At 36.4% G+C, this 19299-nt stretch overlaps 1 protein-coding gene across 1 annotated transcript; it reads right to left on the bottom strand.

The window, feature by feature from the left end:
• Nucleotides 1-989: 989 nt before the first annotated feature.
• Nucleotides 990-19095, bottom strand: LOC131038563 (chaperone protein ClpD1, chloroplastic). The gene is made up of 12 exons (XM_057971044.2): nucleotides 18037-19095; nucleotides 5300-5457; nucleotides 4953-5182; nucleotides 4707-4815; nucleotides 4483-4613; nucleotides 3932-4033; nucleotides 3541-3822; nucleotides 2895-3043; nucleotides 2499-2793; nucleotides 2142-2375; nucleotides 1800-2030; nucleotides 990-1702 (listed from the first exon to the last, which is right to left on the bottom strand). The coding sequence occupies exons 1-12, from the start codon at nucleotides 18660-18662 to the stop codon at nucleotides 1376-1378; spliced, it is 2874 nt and encodes a 957-aa protein (XP_057827027.1). The 5' UTR covers nucleotides 18663-19095; the 3' UTR covers nucleotides 990-1375.
• Nucleotides 19096-19299: the final 204 nt, after the last annotated feature.

Genomic DNA, 19299 nt, shown 5'->3' with positions numbered 1-19299 from the left:
ATTAATTAATATGCAAGCCGACTTGAGGGTTTGGCCCCAAAGGTTGGATATAAAAATAACATATATCTAACAGCAAATGAAGTCATTATCATCATCTTCTACGAATGTAATCTACTCTCCAAGATCAGCGATCTCTTGTGCATACTTGTTTCATATCTATTGTGCAAAGTTATTAAGGCTGATTGTGAGGCGAAGCTATCAAGATCATCATGCGAACTTGATGAAGACTCTTCTTGTGCAAATTTGGTGCTGATCTTCCTTAGCCATCTGCTGTTGACAAGGGCTGCAATCTTCATTGTCATGTAAAGAGAAATTGAGATCTGCTAACTTGCTGATTAGACAGCAATCTGAGATAAGTTCACTTGCCTTTGTAATTGCCTACATTTGAGATAATATATATTGTACTTTGTGGCTGGGTTTTTCACCTCCAAGAGGGAGGTTTTCCCAAGGTATTGGTGTGTCTTGTCTTGTGTCTTGTCTTGTGTTTTCATTGCTGTTACTGTTCATCTGCAGTCTGTTATAATCTGATTACCTAAAATTAACATCTGATTGCTTAAAATTAACACATTGAACTTAATTAAATTTTAATTATATTATATTTTTATTTTTTAATATTTTAATTCTATTATTATTAAATCCTATTTCAAAAAGGGGGCATTACAAAATCTATCCGAAAAAAATATACGACTCATGTTCATTGAGGTTCTATACTAGCATGTTTTGACTCGGGTCAACATCTCCTTGCCAATATTTTATTTTGGCATTTTATGGTACCCTTAACAATTGTTTTTGGTGTCATTTCAATCCATAATTCGGATCCTGGTAGACACAACGCCCACAAGCTCCAAGATGGGTTCCCATATGGATTTGTTGAATGAGTATGATAAAGATCATTCAAACATCAGACATAATTAAGTTCCTTACTAGATACCTTCCACACTTTTTAGGAGTCAGTCCACAATTGAATAAGCTAAAATCTCAAAAGACTGTTGAAATAACAAGTCAGAAGAACTTGTAAGTAAATCAGTTGTGTATGTCCCCAAAAAATGGAGAATAATAAATGTCTTTAATGAACAAGAAGCATCTAAAAGCCAAAACTCCAATCCAAGGCAGAGCCTTGTTAAAAGGATGAGGCATTTTTTGTTCCTTAAATTGACCAATAAACTAAGATCCAATTTGGACCATTCTAATGTTTCAATTCTTACAACAATTAGCCAATGCTATTTACAGTGTCCCAGCAATCAACCTATATTTACAGCCCATATACATAAATAGCTTTATAGATATATAACAAATAAATAAATGACAGGTACACATTTTTTCGCTGTCATTGAATGAGAGGTATAAGAATAAACTTTGCAAAGCAAACTGGCTATTACAAAGTAGTCGATGTCATGACTGATAAGCAAATCCCATTCTCCTGTTGATCTGGTTTCCGGTGTGTGACAAATGGATTTCCCGAAGCATCTAAATCGACAATGGCAGTGTCACCTGCCTGGTACTTGTCTGCAAGAAACGCTTCACTTACAACATCTTCAACCAAGCGTGTAAGTGCTCGCTTTAGAGGCCTTGCACCATAACTGCGATCATAACCTTCTTGACATATAAGATTGAAAACAGCCTCTGACACTTCTAGACCAATTCCTGTGCCTGAGAGTCGTTCTCTGGTCTCCTTCAGCATCAAACCCAGTATTTCACGTACCTATACAATTATCAAGGGATTAAAGATATTTAAAACATGCTTGCAATACATATCAGATTACTGAGCAAGTGGACAAATTAAACACATGGAATCATACCTGCTGCTTTTGTAAAGAATGAAAGATAACCACCTCGTCCATCCTATTTAATAATTCTGGCCGAAAATAAGCCTTCAACTCCTCATCGACCAATGCTTTTAGAGCTGCATGTCCATCTCCATCCTTTTCTCCGAAAACAAATGTCCTGTTACTTCTACCCTTTACTATTGCTTTTGATCCTATGTTGGATGTCATAATGATAATTGTATTTTTGAAGGAAACTCTGCGACCCTGAAAATTTTTACAAGTTATATTAATGTACTTCATAAGTATGCATGATTTCATCATACTCTTCAGAAAATCATTTCGGAGATATGATTAAGCTATTGCATACTCACTCACCTGGGAGTCAGCGAGAATACCATCCTCAAAGATTTGAAGCAGGATATTAAATATATCAGGGTGAGCTTTTTCAATTTCATCAAGTAAAATTACAGTAAATGGTCGCCGTCTAACAGCCTCAGTTAGTGTGCCCCCCTCTCCATATCCTACATATCCTGGGGGAGATCCAATCAATTTACTCACAGTATGTCGCTCCATATATTCACTCATGTCAAGCCTGATCATGGACGTTACCTGCCATTGATCACAAATGCATAAATTCCAAAAGCATAAGCACATTTCCCTTGATGGTAACACTGAAAATAAGTAGTGTGATATGTCTTAACAACTGTAAATATTTACAGCAAAGCAACTTACTGAACCAAAATAAGATTCTGCCAATGCCTTGGTCAATTCTGTCTTGCCAACTCCAGTTGGACCACAAAAAAGCATTGTAGCAATGGGACGATCGGGATCTTTTAATCCTAAACGAGCTCTCCTCAATGCTCTTGCAATGGCACTGACGGCTTCTTTTTGTCCAACAACACGAGTTTGGAGCTGTTTCTCAAGACCAATTAACTTGAGTTGTTCATGTGCAGTGAGCTGCTCAACCGGGATACCAGACCACATGGATGCAATTGCTGCAATGTCATCTGGTCCAACCACAACAGGTCTGCAAAGATCAGGATCAAACAAACATTAATTTGGATCGAAAGCACAGAAATATGGACCAAGCACAAGAGAAAAATAGAAGACAAGAAAAAATTAACATACCCATTATCACATTCATAATCACTTGATATGGTGGGAGTAGACGGTAAAGAAACAGCTTCCACATCACTATCTGAAGTACTTGGTGTAGATCTATCACCAGATCTGCCTGCATGTTTTGAAAGATGTTCTTTGATTCTAACTGATGGTGCCTGCATTGAGGAACTACAATTAGCTTTTTTTCAAAACTGTAATCAGCTCATAATGATAAATTTACACCATCCAAAGTGGCTTGGAACATTTCTTCTGATAAAATAATTGTTTCTTTGCTATGGTTAAATGCTATTTTTATTTCACCAAGGGTGCTACGAATCATTGGTTGGCTTTGATCAATTTGTTTGGAGCTAAAACTTCTCTCAAAACATTTTGGCTCTAGGCGGGATACGTTGTGAACTTGATTCTTGTGCTTGGTGACACACCATCAATCAGCCAACCCAGCCCAAATGAACTAATAAATGATCAATTACAAAACTAGTTGAAATTTGATGTTCATTCATCCACTGTATGGAAGATTGACTTAGGAATTCAAAGATAGGTCCTTCCCATGAAGCTTACTGCAAGTAAGAAACAAATATAATACCAGAAGACCACCATAAAAGAGTTAATAAATTCTCTTGAATATAGGATAATGGAAAATAAGATGCCTTACAGTTTCATGAAGTTTCTGAACTTCCCGAATTTCCCGCCAATATTCACTGGGAGATTTTGAGAGTATGCTTGCTTGTTGTTTCTTTTTTCTATTGCAAGCTTTTATATGTGCTTGGCTTCCCGCCTCATCGATGAGATCAATGGCTTTGTCTGGAAGATATCTATCTTGAATATATCTTGCTGATAAGCGAACAGCTGCATCCACTGCCTCTGAAGTAAACCTGCACTTGTGATGATCTTCGTACTTCTCAAGCAATCCTACAAGTATCTTAACAGCATCATCCTAGACAGGGTAACAAAAATTTGAGATATTGAGATCTTAAAGCAATTACAAATATATTTAAGTATTGATTTGCTTCAGCAGAACTCTTTTGATATGAGATATGCAGTACCTGGCTAGGCTCATCTACTAGCACAGGCTGGAATCGACGTGCCAGTGCTCCATCTTTCTCAATATACTTTCTGTGTTCATCAAGTGTTGTAGCAGCAATGCACTGCAAACATAACATTGCATAAGATTCTCTCTTCTAGGGCATCACCAGCAATAGCATCCATGTGCAGTCCTATTATTCTCATGGCTAAGACCATCCAAAGTAAAGAATGCAAGTTGAAAGCATTTAAAAGGTTCTACAGAATTATCCTCCAAGTAACTACCATGCAAACTTATGCTCATTATTTATGTCCAATCGTCCCAGTTATCTAAAATAGTAGAGCTATGTTGAAGTGTCATGTTAATAATAATTCTATGGATCATACAGACAACTCATTAAAAGCTGTTTAGATTTCTAGAAGGTCAACTTGACTCGCCCCAAAAAGATTCAAACTGCAAGATTCCTTCTGCATTTTCCATGTTCAAAGCAGTTATGCTCTGCAAATTATTCCGATCAGTCCTTAATTTCTCAGTTCTCTGTTTCTTTACTTCTTCTCCAAAAAACAAATGTACCTGTAGCTGACCTCTGGCGAGGACTGGCTTGAACAAGTTAGCAATGTCAAGGCCAGAGCCATTTCTTGCCTTCCCAGCTAATCCTGATCCCACGAGTGTGTGAACTTCGTCGATTAGAAGAATGACATTACCTGCAGACAGAAATTTTAAGTCACAACGAGTCATAGTTAACCAAAATGTAATTGATCCAAAACGAAACCATAAAATTTGTAAGACTGGCATACCTGCTTTTTGTATTTCGTCAATCAAACTTGTTACGCGCATCTCTAACTCCCCTCGTTCTTTTGCACCAGATATTAATAACCCAATATCTAGGGACATCACACGCTTTCCCTGTGCAAAAATGGGACTAGACAATTGATAGAGATTCGAGAGGATATCCAATTTGAAACTAATAAGCATAGTTACTAAACAGTAATGCATTGACAAATAGGAATGTAAAGATGATATTTCCTTCAAAGATGACTTACCTGAAGAAAATCGGGTACATTTCCTTGGATGATACTGATTGCTAGCCCTTCAGCAATTGCAGTTTTTCCTACTCCTGGTTCTCCCAATAGAATGGGATTATTTTTAGTTCTCCGACCAAGAATCTGAACCACCCTCTCTACCTCCTTGTCACGGCCAACAATAGGATCTATTCTACCTTCACTTGCTCGGGCGGTAATATCAATGCAGAAATCAGCCAGTGCACCTTTCTCTGTCAATGTATGCAAAAATTAATGCATAAAAAATGTTCAAACATTGATCTAGCTGAAAAGTTTGAACTTAAAAGCTATGTAAAAGCATAACTCCAACTCAGAACACCAATGAAAACCTTTTTTCTTGTCCACATGTGAGGTTGTAGTTGCACGTAATTTGGATTTTGCTGGCAATGCAAGAGATGTTGAAGAGAGTTCTCTACCCTCCTTGGCTAGCTCTCCCTGTAATCTTGAGGCTGCAACAGATGCCAGATCTTCTTTATTCACACCCAATCTGTAATCGAACACCAATTTTGTGAGACTTTAATGACAAACAATAATATTTCCTTCCTTTCATTTAACAAAAAAAATGAATTCAATAAATGTTAATTGATAAAACAATTCATACTATTAGCAGTTAGCACCATTCATATCCTTTCTGTCCGCCTCAAAACTACATATTCTGGAGAACAGATGATCCCCCTTATATTGCACCAATCAATCATGCTCTAGTTGATACTCAAGGCTCGCCTAATTGATGCAAGCAAATAGAAATCAGAAAAAGTGAAGAAGTCAGGTTCTAACACCTAGTGGGCAGTTCGGAAGGGATTCCAATTAAATCATAATGAATTTTTTTAAACCCCCTAATCTCTTTGAATGCCTTGGTATTATAAAGGAAAGTCTAATATCTTTTCATTCTGTCCTCCTGCAACTGGCACATGTAGGATGTAGGAATTCGATGCTCATGATATGCAATCAACCTTTAAAGAGAATTTTGGGTGCTCTTGAAGGCAATATTCCTCACAATAGACAAAGTTCTATCAATATGCCCATAAAGCAAGAGATGACATTTCAAAGCCCAGTTTTCAATCAACAATTAGGAAAAATCTCTGTTGCAGTTAGAGGCAATTGAGAATACCATCAATGAAGTTATGGTTCTAATTATCTTTAATTGAAGTGCACAATTGGGTTAATTCGGACATTGCTTTGATGTTTTTCTCAAATCTTCAGGACAATGTTAAGGAGAAATTACCTAACAAGTGGGCTGGCAGACCATTATGTTTAGAAAGAATTCAAAGGTGGACTGAAGCAGGCATTTGAGGAGGACAAAACTTACCCAGTGAGTTCATTGCCAATGGCATGTGCAGTTACAGGTGGCTTGTTTCAATAGCACTTTTCAGAGAACTTGAAGCCCACTTCCAAATTTTAGTGACTAGTGGAGAAAATGCAGAATTTTGCCAGGGATGCAGAGAAAAGTTTCATCCCCAACGAAGATCTGACTTGCCTTCAGATCCCCTTCTGATCTTCTCCACTTCAAGACAGTTCCAGAGCAGAGGGCTAAAAGAGCAGTAAAATTCCTGAATCACACGGCTGAGCCGGATGGGGAGGAAAGTGAACCCGGTGGAGCTGGTGAGATTTCTGCAGATGTTAGAGAATTTTCTACGTGTTTTGTGTAAGTTGATAACTTTGTAGTCAAAGGATGTAAAGGTTGGTTCCAGATTTTCAAACTAGAATCCTCCGCCATATCCCACTGTTATAAGTTGTTTCCTGTGCATTATGTATTTTGCTTTTATAGGTATATCGACAAAGGAGAAGGGCTCCATGCCCGACTTTATGTATCACAAAAATAATACATTATTTCAATCCTATGATCAGGATCCCAAGTAAGGTTCACAGAGCAAGTTCAGGATGGGGAAATTTCTGTTCACTTAAGTTTTTGGAATGGGGACATCCTGGGAGAGGATGCATTTCCAGAACATATTTTTTGCGAGGACATTTTTAGGTGACAGCTGTTAAAAAAATTTGGAAATTTTTAAAATATAACGAAATTTCAAATACTCATATGATAACATTTATAAGGTATTTGACATATATATTATAGAACCTTAGATACACAACATTAAAATTGATCAAGATTTCAATCGACAATAAACAAACGAGTTAACAAAATTTAATTGCTTTCATTCAATATGCATATTTATTAGATTAAAAATTACAACAAAATGCCCAAAGGCTGCAAGTTTCAACTATTAAATGACAAAAACAGAGAAAATATGCTGCTGCCCTAAACAGCATATCCTAATTGTGCATCGCAATCGAAATCTAAGTTTGAGTCACAGCCACTATGAGGGATTGGCTCATCCAACAGAACCCCAACCAATCCCTCTTCTGTCTCTTCCTCATAAATCTATGTGGAATCTTTGGGCTCAACAGTCCAACATGTCACTAGAGTCTAACAATAATTGAGAGTCTATTGATCCTAAAGTTGCAAGGCACTATGCATAGCCACCAACTCTTCTGATCATCAAGAGGTAAGCCTATTTCCTTTGATTGATTGTACGAAATTGTAAGAGAGGTCAAAGGGTGAAGATTGTATGAAGTTGTGAGGTCAAAAGGTGAAGATTGTGTGAAATTGTTAAGTGAGGTCAAAAAGTGAAGATTTTATGAAGTTGTGAGGTCAAAAGGTGAAGATTGTGTTGAATTGTTAAGTAAGGTCAACGGGTGAAGCCCCTGCCACTAAGCCCAAATTAATGCTTTTGAGATCACACAAATCTTCAAGACATAAGTCATCTTTCATAATTATATCACTTTGAGTTAATGGTGTAGTCTTGATGCTCTTTTGCCGCCTTCTCATTGTTGTTCTCTTCTCTTCTCACAACTATTCTCCTACTTCATCTGATTCTTTACAATATAGAAAATGGCAAAATGAGTTTATTTTTTTATTTTAGTTGTCTATGAGCCTTTTTAAGTTTAGGGTTGGTGCAAATGAGTGAGCCCACCCATCTTTCTTTTCGATTTTGTGTTCTTTTTATTGCATTTTATGTTGATTGGATTGTAGAGGCTAGCAATCCTTGGGATGGTCAAGGGACATCTAGGAAATCTGGGCAATGGCTAGCCATACCAAAAAAAAAGTAGGCATTTCAGAAACATTTCCGAGACTTTTTGATGATCAGGGTGGCAGGAGCACATTTCTAACCTGTCCCCACATCCCTGAAACATCCCGTATGGGAAACAGGCTTTAAAATATTGGGGACACATCTTAGGCGAACATAAGAAAATTACAACATCATGAAACCATCAAATCAGATCCAGAGGGGCTGTATATTTCTTTTACACAGTGCAAAGAAAACTGTGAATACTGCTATTTGTGCAGAACTCAAAGAGATTATGAGTGTACTTCTGTGTGAAAATTGTGCACATACATGTTGCAGAACTAATGTACAGGATTGGAAATACTGAATCACAAATGCAGGGATTAATATATACAAGGAAATGAAAAAGTTCACGTGGAATGATGCATTTCCAATTCATAAGAGTATCGTCTACTCAGTATTGTTTTTAACCAAATTATTTTTCAAGGCAAAGATCTGCAGTTGTACATTTAAAAATATGGATAGAGTTAGGTAAGTAAATGATGGGACAAGAGGTTTCATGCTAGCACTCACGGGGCCTTCTGATAACCAAATTGTTATGTTTCAACAGAAACCTGTTGTTAGGATGACATAACTATGCACCTCAAAGCTGAAAATATAAAAATAAGAAAAATTCTGCAGCTTTGATGGTAATTTTATTATCCTAACCTAGTTTAAAAGATTAGGATAGGGATCCTATGTTTTGAGTAGAGGAACTTTAATCAAAATAAAAAGATACGAATAAAAACCTGCAATTCTAGAACAAGAATGGATTTTGAAATTTCTGCACTAAATCCTAGGTCTGAAGTGAAATGAGATCTAAAACTTCTGAAGTAATTGTTGTATACACAGTTTTGAAAACTTATTCTGAACTGAAAATTGAAATTAGATATTCGTAAAACAGTCGTCTAGTCTGAAATATAAATCTTCAAGACATTAGAAATCTGAAAAAACTGCTACAACTAAATCTGGTACTGCTGAAGGAAAAACTGAAATTGAATTTGTTTCTTTTCCTTCTAGAGGAACTGGAAACATAAAACAACTATAGTATTATGGGAACATAAATCTCACAGTAATTAAAAAAAAAAAGGGGTTTAATGAGTAGGATGGATGCCAATTCAAGTCCAACTATCCAAGGTGATATGCATGCTTTCCTTCCCAAAACAGTCTCATACTTGTGCACAAAGAACTGCTTCATCTAAACTAAAGCTCTTTTACCTTTTCACATGGGATAATCCTAATGGACCCACAAGCCAGGTCCCATAGGATCTACAAGATACACTTGCAAAACAATCCTTATGGACCACACAGATTGAAGGGGCGCAATTTTTCATTAAGGCTATGATTTCCTTGTTGCATCTATCTAAAGATCTTATCACATGCTTTTCTCTTTTTACTTGTTTTTGTTGCTGTACCAAAGAAGAATGTGTTACACTAATAATGGCAGCTATAATGGAAGATCCTTAAATCTTTAACCTGAAAACTAAAGCTTCTAATCCCATGACTCCTCTCATAATTAGTCATAAGAAGCTCGATACTTACATGCAACTAACTCACAATCTCTTCAAAGTATTGAAAACTGGGCAGCATTGCTTCATAGAGCATCATTGCTTTCCCTAGTATATATACAGCACATCTCTAGTGTGCATTATGCATCAGGTCATCTCCATGAGTATAATTTCTCCTTTCAACCACTCCATTCTGCTGGAGGGTGTATGAAGTTATCAACTATCTGAGCATATCTTCTTTCTTGCAATACTCTTGTAACCACTTAGAAGTGAACTCACCCCATTAGTACACCTAAACGTCATAATCCACCCACCTTTCTGATTTCCAGCCAATGCTTTTAACTTGACAAAGGCTCCAAAACAATCATACTTTTTCTTCAGAAAGTATGCCAACAATTACCTTGAGAAATCATCAACCAACAACAAAAAGTACCTGGTACAAAGGATTATCGATTATTTCCAAAATGGCTTATATAAATCTGTATAAATGAGATCTAAAAATGCTTTGGCACATTATAACCATTTGGTATGAAACAGCTTCCAACCCAACACACCAAACCTATACCCTACTCTTGGATTGATGACAAGCTGTGAGCCCTAACGGTTCTATTCAATTTAAACAAATACTAAAGATTAAGATGCTTGTATGCTCATCCCACAAAATGATATCGTTGTCCCAAATTAACTGTAAAAAGATCAACTAGCCTATACAACCCACCTTGCCTAGTCAAGCTCCTAATAAAAAATGGGTTCTTGTGTACGACTACTTATGAAAGATGGATTGCACAATTGACTTGTTACTGAATGCTAAGTTTACTCTCCAAAAAAAAATATATTATATGACGATGTGCCAGAGCAACATCAAATATATAAAAAATGAACAAGTCACACATTCACAAGGAACAATAATCGCTGAAGGTTATGCAAATGGTTTAGCATGGAAATGGGCGCTATGATAGTACTGGGATGGGGCACCTCCTGAAAGGTCACAGTTAACAGGTGCACGTCCCCACAATAATTCTGAACGGTCACAGTTGACAGTTACAAGTCCCAACAATGACAATTGTCAACATGTGAGTGATAAGAACATCCATAGAAATCAAGAAGAATATTATAAAGGTCTACACTAAAATGTGTAAAATGAAAATCTTGGCAAATTGATTAATTTACATGACAAAGTACAAGATTGATATAAGAAAAAACTATGTTACAAATAAGAATCCTAAAGATACAAGTCTTGCTGGATACAACCAACTTGAGAAGAAAATAGGAAACAAATAAAAGAACTTGTTAACTGCATGTCCTATGCTAACTTAGTTATAGCAAAATGACGACTAGGAGTGAGAAGATTCTCACATATCACAAATAATAAAATATAAAGCAAACTAATATATCCTAAAAAATATAACCTATGATACGAATTAAAATATACCCAATCATTCCTCATCAGTGATGGATGATTTCAATAGATTTAATCCCACTAATTCACCCTTACGATCATCACTGGATGTAAAAAATGTCACAGAGACCATTCGATCTCATGCACAATTGGCTTTTATTAACCGTTACTCACGATAGATGGGCCACATAGACACAACAATAAAGATGCAGTTCATTTGCCACAAAATATTTATTTTTGATAATGACATGGTGTGAAACAACAAATGTATAAAACAAACAGATATAGAAAGCTCCAAAAATGAATGATCTGCAGATATAACACTTGCTAAACATTTTATGAACCTACAAAGCTAAGTGGACTTGATTGTTGGGATAAATTCATATTAACGAGCACAAGAGTCAAAATAGTATTGGGATGGATGACCTCCTAGGAAATCGTGGTTGCAAGGTGCAAGTCCATATGGTTATGGCTGACATTGTGGGATGGTTCATTTTGTGAGTTCAAATCCCATTGCTCCATCCCCATGACCAGGACCTTATACAATGATTTCTAACTAGACCATTTGAGTATCAAAAAGATGGGTCCTCATTAAACCACTACTAATGAAAAGTGGGCTACATACATTGGCTCAATAATATATTAACATGATGAAGTTCAATTACCCCAAAATGATATGACTACTAAAAAGCTTCCTTTTATTACACTATGACTTTTGTTGCAAGAAAAATAGTGACTATGAGTTATTATACTTTTTAATCTATCATGTGTCATAAATGTTGAATTTAGGGTTTTCTAATGCTAAGTTGCAAGGTTCGCCCCCCTAGACCCCTAGTACTGGTCCAGTCCAATCCTGGTCCGGTCTGCCTGTGGTCCGGACAGGGTCCGTGATTCACAAGCCTGATTTGGACCAGGTCGAATCCGAGACGACCCAAGTCAAACCCGGGGGTCTGATGGCCCAAAAATGGTGTTTGTTTTGCAAAACTTAATATTTTTTAAATCCACCACATAAAATATTAAAATATAACCCTAAAAGTGAGTTTTAAAACATTAACTTGGCTCATTTCACACAAGCAACATGACTACAAGCAAGGGGAAACGAAGATGTGGTAAATAGAGCCAGAGCATACTGATTTAGATGCTTTTGCTTCTCAACTTGTTGCATTTGATGACTCGGATAGCGAGCAAACTTATAGTGCAAGTGCAAGTGGCATTGGCATTGGTTCATCTAATGTCAATGTCAATGATGAGGAGGATGAGGAGGAGAATGAGGGTGATGAATTAGAGAATCCATTTGATGATTAAACTTTAAATTGTTGAAAGTCGAAACAATGATACTTGAATATTTTGTCATTTTGATATTAAACTTGATGTATATGATGCTATTATGGTATGATCATGATGCTATAATTACAAGTTTATGTTGGTTTTGTTGATGCTATGTGACATGTGTGTGTGTGTGTCTATATATATATATATCATAGTTGCATGGGTACTCGTACCAAAGACTCGGACGCATATCCCGCACCGGAAGCTTGGTTGGAAACAAATCCATAGAGAGGAGACTTCCCGCTAACATATCTACCCGTCTCCCACCGTCTCCAAGCCAAACAAGAAAAAAGAAACCCCAAAATGTTAAAATAAAAAAACAAAGCACAGGCAACAAAATAATCAAAATGCAGTACAAACGAAAAAAAACAACGCTCAAAACAAATGCAGGTCACAAGGATTTCTCCATTACTAAATTATTATATTATATTTAATGTTCAATGTCATTATATTTTTAGAATTTCTATAAATTATTAAATTATATTTTTTAAAAATTGGCATCTCTAATCTAAGTACCCACGTCTCCTATTTTCAAAAAATAGTCGTACCGGTACCAGCACCAGTCTCCAAGTACCCGCGTACCCGTGCAACCTTGATATATATATATATATATATATATATATATATATATACATGTTTTTGTACTAACGAACCCAAACCCCTTTTCAAAATTTTGTCGTACCAGCGTACCAATTCTTCGAACCCGAACTAGCAACTTAGTTCTAATGTAACTAAAAATTGCAATAGCTGTGCAGAGGAGTGAAAAATTCAAGGATTAAAATGGAGAATAAGAAACAATAAATCATTCACGGAATCAACAGGGTTACATATTTTGCCATTTTCAATACAAATCCATTGGTAAAGAATTCTCTTGTATTTGTGTATACATATTGTCATATATCTTTTCCTTCCACTTTATCAAAGTTGTGTATTCTCTCTTCTTCTACTTGTGTGAGGTGCTTTTACCAAAACAATTCTTTACAGTGTTGCCAAGATGAGTACTAGTACTAGTACTAGAGAAGGGTAACAGTAACAGTACACCATTTTTTTTTTTAATTAGGAAATGGGTACTTGTAGACATATATATATATATATATATATATATATTAAAAATTAAAAATTAAAAATGTGAAATACATAAATAATAAATATTGACATACTCAAACGATTAAAATATCATAACATAATATCTTAACTCATTCAATTAAAATTCAAAACATTAACGAATCACCAACTATGAGCCACCTATTTTACTAGTTGGGGACCAAAGATATCCATAGGACATTTTCTCACTTTTTATTTTAGCATAATTTATTTTATTTATTCAATGGCCACTTTGATGAGCTGCTGTTCATTCTGCCAACCCATTTGGATGTGTCCATCTTGATCATCAACGTCCAGATTTTGTTCACTCATGGCAGTCATTTTTAGTGCCTTGTTGTCAGGATCCAGCTTGCATTTTCCGCCTAGCAGAGATTTTAGATAGGCCGAAATCAGATATAGAATTTTTCAAGGAAGACATATGGGTACATGGTATGGACGTCTGCACACCTGTCTCTAGTACAAGAGATGCATCTCCCTGCAAACTTTGTTCTTTACCACAAGTTTTTCATTAAGATGATTGTGATTTTGTTTAGAGGGAAAATGCTTTGAGAATAATATATTTGTGCTTGCAAGTTTTTGTTTAATCTATTTTCAGATATTTGTGCAGTTGTAGCACTGAGATAGTAAAGAGTAAAAATAAAATGAAGTGGCCAACATTAGAGGGCTGAGAAGATATAGATCAAGCAAATTGCTCTCAGGCATAATTTAAAGGCAAGAAAGGACTTAATTATCAAAGATAAGAGGGTCATTCATGTCAGATTCCTTAATCTAAGCAGTCCAGGATACTTCTGTAGCATTCACTAATGACAACAGAGGCCAATTTATGATTGGAAAGAACTAATGGAAAAATTGTTTATGAGAGCAAATGGAAGAGTTGTTGGAAGATGACTTGTAATATGCAGAAGATTAAGCAAGAAAAAACTCTCACAATGGGCTTAACGAACCACAGAAAAATAAACAGACAATAGAGGTGAAAAATATAGCCGACTAAATGGCTTCCCCACATCAATTTATGGCACAATACGATACATGACATACTGCCACCATATAAAACATTTTAAGGAAATGAACATTAAAAATTAAAAATAAATTTATTTATAATTGGCTAAATTCAATTGCGAATAGAACTAAAAATATTTCAAAATAACTTTAAGTAATACCAATATCAAATTAGGTGACAAGCAAGAAAATATTAGAATAAACTAGAATATTAGGTGCCAACCTAGAATAACATGAAATTAAAATTGTTAAGCAGACCAAATCTGACCAAAAGTATTTGGCCCACACAAAATTAGTAAAATTAGTTTTAAGAAAGAGGACTTAATGCATTTCTCATCACTAATAATAACAAAAGGAATTAACTGAGACAATAGATAACTATACAATCAAAGCAATGCGAATCCTGTAACATCAACGAATGAATAGAACATAACCCATCCGCGGTTATCTGAGAATGCCTAATCAAATGGAAGTACTGTGATATTGATTATGTTGTATAGAAACTAGATCAGACACAGAGATTTCACGTATTCTAGCTATTAAGAATATTATATAAGATTAAAAAAAGAAAAGAAAAATAGTAAGGGGTTAAAAATTCTGAAGTTGTAATAAACACTAGCATTATATACGTAATATAAAACTATAAATAGAACTGAAAGCCAGAAACCATAGCATTTATACTAAATACTAGTTTGTTGAAATACAATAGGCAAACATAAAGGTAGCCCACTAACTAGTCATAGCCATTTTATAGGAAATATGACCATAACATATCAATGATCATAGATATAAATGTAACGTATCTTCAAAAATCAAAACCATATCATTTGGTCATCATTATTTTATTAAATTAAATTCTTGGTAACATTAGGCAATCATTGGATGATCTTTTAGAAAGCCTTCATGACCAAAACAAGACTGGCAATACAAACTTCATTTTTGTAAGGAAACCACTCTCACTGTTGCCTATTATCCAGGGTTTCTGGAAAACACAGATGATTTATGACAAAGTTAACAAATAATTAAATTCTCCCCAAAGGTTTCTACCAAGTTCAATGTGCTTGGTATTTCTTTCAACAATCATGTAAACAAATCTTTTCCAACAAACTGTAGTCTTGTAAAAAGACATTTGCTTTGGTAACTTTTTTACAGGCATATTCAAAAAAATGTGCTAAGATGCAATATGTAAATATACCATAATGTTTTTCCTACGTGAAAAAATTTCTTTGCATCCAAATTCATTTGAACAAACTTCTCTTGAGATTAAGTTGCAACAAATGGTTCTAAAAGGTTTATTGTCAAAACAAGAATTAAAACCACACATAGACTGGAAGCTGTTAAAATTGAGCTCCATGGATTTTTATAGTACAAAACCATGATGTCTTCCAGACTGTAAATACTCAGTGTTAGGAAATTTTTTCTTAGAATATATGTGTTACGAATTTCTTAGCAACTCAAGAATTAACTTCCTCTCAGATAAAACAGGCAGATATATATATATATATATGCAGGATGAATTTGTTGATTGTAATTAGGTAGGAATGGCGGATTCCAATTGCCTTAGGCAACATTGGAATCCGGCAACATTGGAATCCGCCCAAAGGTCTGGCCCCTCCTTCAATGTGTAGGGCTGGGCCCTCTCTCACGGCACTCCCTAAATCCTCACGCCACACTCAAGGTAACGTGCTCCCATAAATAGGGCCGACCCTATACTAATAAGGCATTTCGGTAAAAGAGATGTTAAAAATTATAAGTTATCAATTAAGTAAAAGCCGACTTAATTAGTTCTTGCACCACATATAAATAAAGGGCATCTTCACCTCATTCAATACACAATACATATCCTTTCTTGCGAAATATATATATGCTTAATGCAAAGGCTGAAGAAGGAACATATGCGAATCATACCTGCCATTGAAGGTGCTAACATCAAGTACATACTGTCATAAAGAAGTGCGAACTGCTCCAGATTCAAGGCGCTAAAGTTACAGATCAGTTTCAAGCATAAGTGCAGACTTAAGATGCACTAAAAGTGCAGATCTAGTGTATGAACCTGATTGCTGGTTAGTGTGCTAAAGGGGCAGACCTAATACTTATGAAAGAGCAGACTTATTGAAGATTTCATCAGCCCTAAGAGTGAACATCTCAGACCTCTACAAGTACTTGAGATAAGTATTGTAAACAGAATATTGAATATAATCCATAATCAGATCTGAGGATCTTTTCTGGCTGGGTTTTTCCTCCTAGGAGGTTTTCCCAGGGTAATTGTGTTTTGTTCTTATTTGTTCATTTCTATGTTATGCCTAAATCTAGAAATCTCTGAATTTCACAACAAACAATTTAATTAGAAACTAAATTCTGATTTCTGAGTTTTACATTAATCTGAAAGTATAAAAATCAACAAAATTTTGTCTCTTGATATTTTCTCTGGTGATTTATTTTATTAAGCTCGATAGTGATTATCATTATGCAATGCTTGCATTATTATATTTCTAACAAAAATAAGGAAAACTTGACTTGATCATCGAGAAAACTGGGTACTTTCTAGTTGATGTTGCCATTTTCAGGTTTAGGTTCAGGATACATGTTCAGCAGTTCACCAATCTTTTTCACAGTTTCGGTACAGCTGGATATATATTTATATTTATAATTAGCATAGAATGCACAAAATTGAATATAGAATTAAGAACACAGCTGATAATTGATAAATCATAATACAATATTAATTGTCAATTATAAATGTTAATGAGATATCAGACCAGTTTATATAATAGTAGCATTACTTGGGACTTGAAATTGGCAGTGATTTGACAGACCAAAAGTGTAAATGGAATCCAATTACTCAGGATTTAATTGAAAAAAAACAATAAAAAACATGTTTTTCTATGGTGCAAGCCCAGAACAATTTTTTTTTAACTTTTTATAATCAAAGTAGAGGTTTGGGGGTGGTAGGCCCCGAAGTGATTGAGAAGCAACGCCCCTCACAGCAACTGGTAAAAATTTGTTCCATATTGCCGTGTAACATGGGGTTGAAGGCTGGAACCCACACACCCAGTCGAAATTAAGACCTTTGAAGCCGGGGAACCTTTATGATTCGTGTCATTTTTTATAAATTTACTGCTTTAACCAAGCTCCAATTTTTTTTAAAAATACACTTTTACGGTTGGTTAGGTTATGTCTTAACTTTTTTTGGTTTCCTCTAAATCTGTTTTTTTTTTTAAAAAGCTGGTTTACACCTGGGTTCTCCCTGGGCCGAATTGTCGGGACTGGGATGGACTCTGTCTGTACATAAGCCGGATCTAGACTGGGATCAGAACCCGGCCAGATCAGTCCAGGTGCTGCAAGGATTCCTGCAGGACAAGGAATGATAGTTTGTAATTGACGTTTCTTATATGGGCATCCGGTATGAGTTTGCTAGTACTAATAAATAACGAAATTGCCTCAGGGACGTGGTTCAATGGTAGGCAAAAAGTTGGTCACGGGTTTCAGTAATAATGTGAATCCCCCACTAAATTTATGAAATTGGAAGAGCAAAGAGCAATGAGTAAGCACACCTTTGAAATTGCAAGAGCAAAGAGTGAGCACTAAATTTACGAAATTGGAAGAGCTAAGAGCAAGCACACCTTTGAAGAAGAGAGGCGGCAGGCTCATTTTGATCGATGAGATTGAAAAGGGCAATTGCAATGTGCTCAGGAGCAATGTAATTGTGAGCCATGCTTCTGGAATGTTCCATGGCTGCTTCAAACACACGCTTGCACCCGCTTGCAAAGGGAATATCTGTAGGATTGGCAGAGGCAGAAACCCCCTCTGCAATCACCTTCCTTGCCTCCTCCCGCGCTCTATCGATGGTGAGCCCTGAATCCAGGAAGCCCCCCTTTCTCTTCCTCTGCTCTGCAATCAATCCCAGCAGCAGATGCTCTCTCCCCACCTCCCCTCCCCACAGTGCCTGCGCCTCCCTCTGTGCAAACGTCACCACCTTTATTGCCCTTTCCGTGAACCTCTCGAAAACAGACGCCACAACCACCAGCCCTCCTCCCGATGATGATGATAACGATAGTGATGATGGTAATGATCTTCTTTTCACTCTCAGGCCATCCCTCGTCCTCGTACCAACCCCACCTTTCACACACCCAGCTGAACCCCACCTCCTCTTCGCCGCCACTGTTCGTGGAATCCAACCATTTGGATTCTTCTGGCAACGCATCGTCCAGGGAGAGTGCAGAGACATAGAGACGGTTGCCAGCTCCATTACCACAATTCCACAATTCTCCCTTCCCCGACCTTTAAATTGCTATAACTTACAGACCTAATTATAAGTCGAGAGCCTCCAGAGTTCAGGTCGGGGGATTCAAACTAACAACTTTGAATAATTTTATGCCGCAATTACAGCAATTTGTAGCACAGATGCCCAAGGCAACGCTGGAGGAAGAGGCAGCGACAGGCGCGGCGGCGGCCGTGGCTTCTTGTCGCTCACATGGATTATACTTTCCCACACGCCATCTCTTCACCAAATCACGAGAAATTCCGACCTCCAACCATCCTTTTCAATTGACGGCACGGCTTCTATACTGGATTTATCTGCTGCTTGCACAGTAAACTTTGAAGCGAGTTTCTCTTTCTGCTCAAGCAAAGAATAAATTTTTCATTCCTCCATTGAAAACAAAAACGCGGATTTATCTTAGTAAAGCTGCCATAATCCTAGGTGGGTAAGTAATATACCTCACGTTTTTGTGTTTTTCTTTTCCCCAGAAATCCCTTTCGCTCATAAATATTTTTACACTGTTGGTGGGCATTTTTTAACATTCAGGTACATTGGGCTATGGTCCCATGGTCCCATGGAGCTTTTAGTAGATTAAAAGATCCCTTTTTGGATTTGAAAATCCAAT

The sequence above is a fragment of the Cryptomeria japonica genome, chromosome 10 (assembly GCF_030272615.1).
Source record: "Cryptomeria japonica chromosome 10, Sugi_1.0, whole genome shotgun sequence".
Taxonomy (NCBI): Eukaryota; Viridiplantae; Streptophyta; class Pinopsida; order Cupressales; family Cupressaceae; genus Cryptomeria; species Cryptomeria japonica.
This window is presented reverse-complemented; position numbering and strand designations above follow the sequence as displayed.

Coding starts and splice junctions, on each gene's coding strand:
- LOC131038563 (XM_057971044.2), bottom strand. CDS start 18,662: ATGGAGCTGGCAACCGTCTCTATGTCTCTGCACTCTCCCTGGACGATG. Junction 4,614..4,706: donor TGACGAAATACAAAAAGCAG/GTATGCCAGTCT, acceptor TTCTGTCTGCAG/GTAATGTCATTCTTCTAATC. Junction 3,044..3,540: donor TTCAGAAACTTCATGAAACT/GTAAGGCATCTT, acceptor TCCTCAATGCAG/GCACCATCAGTTAGAATCAA.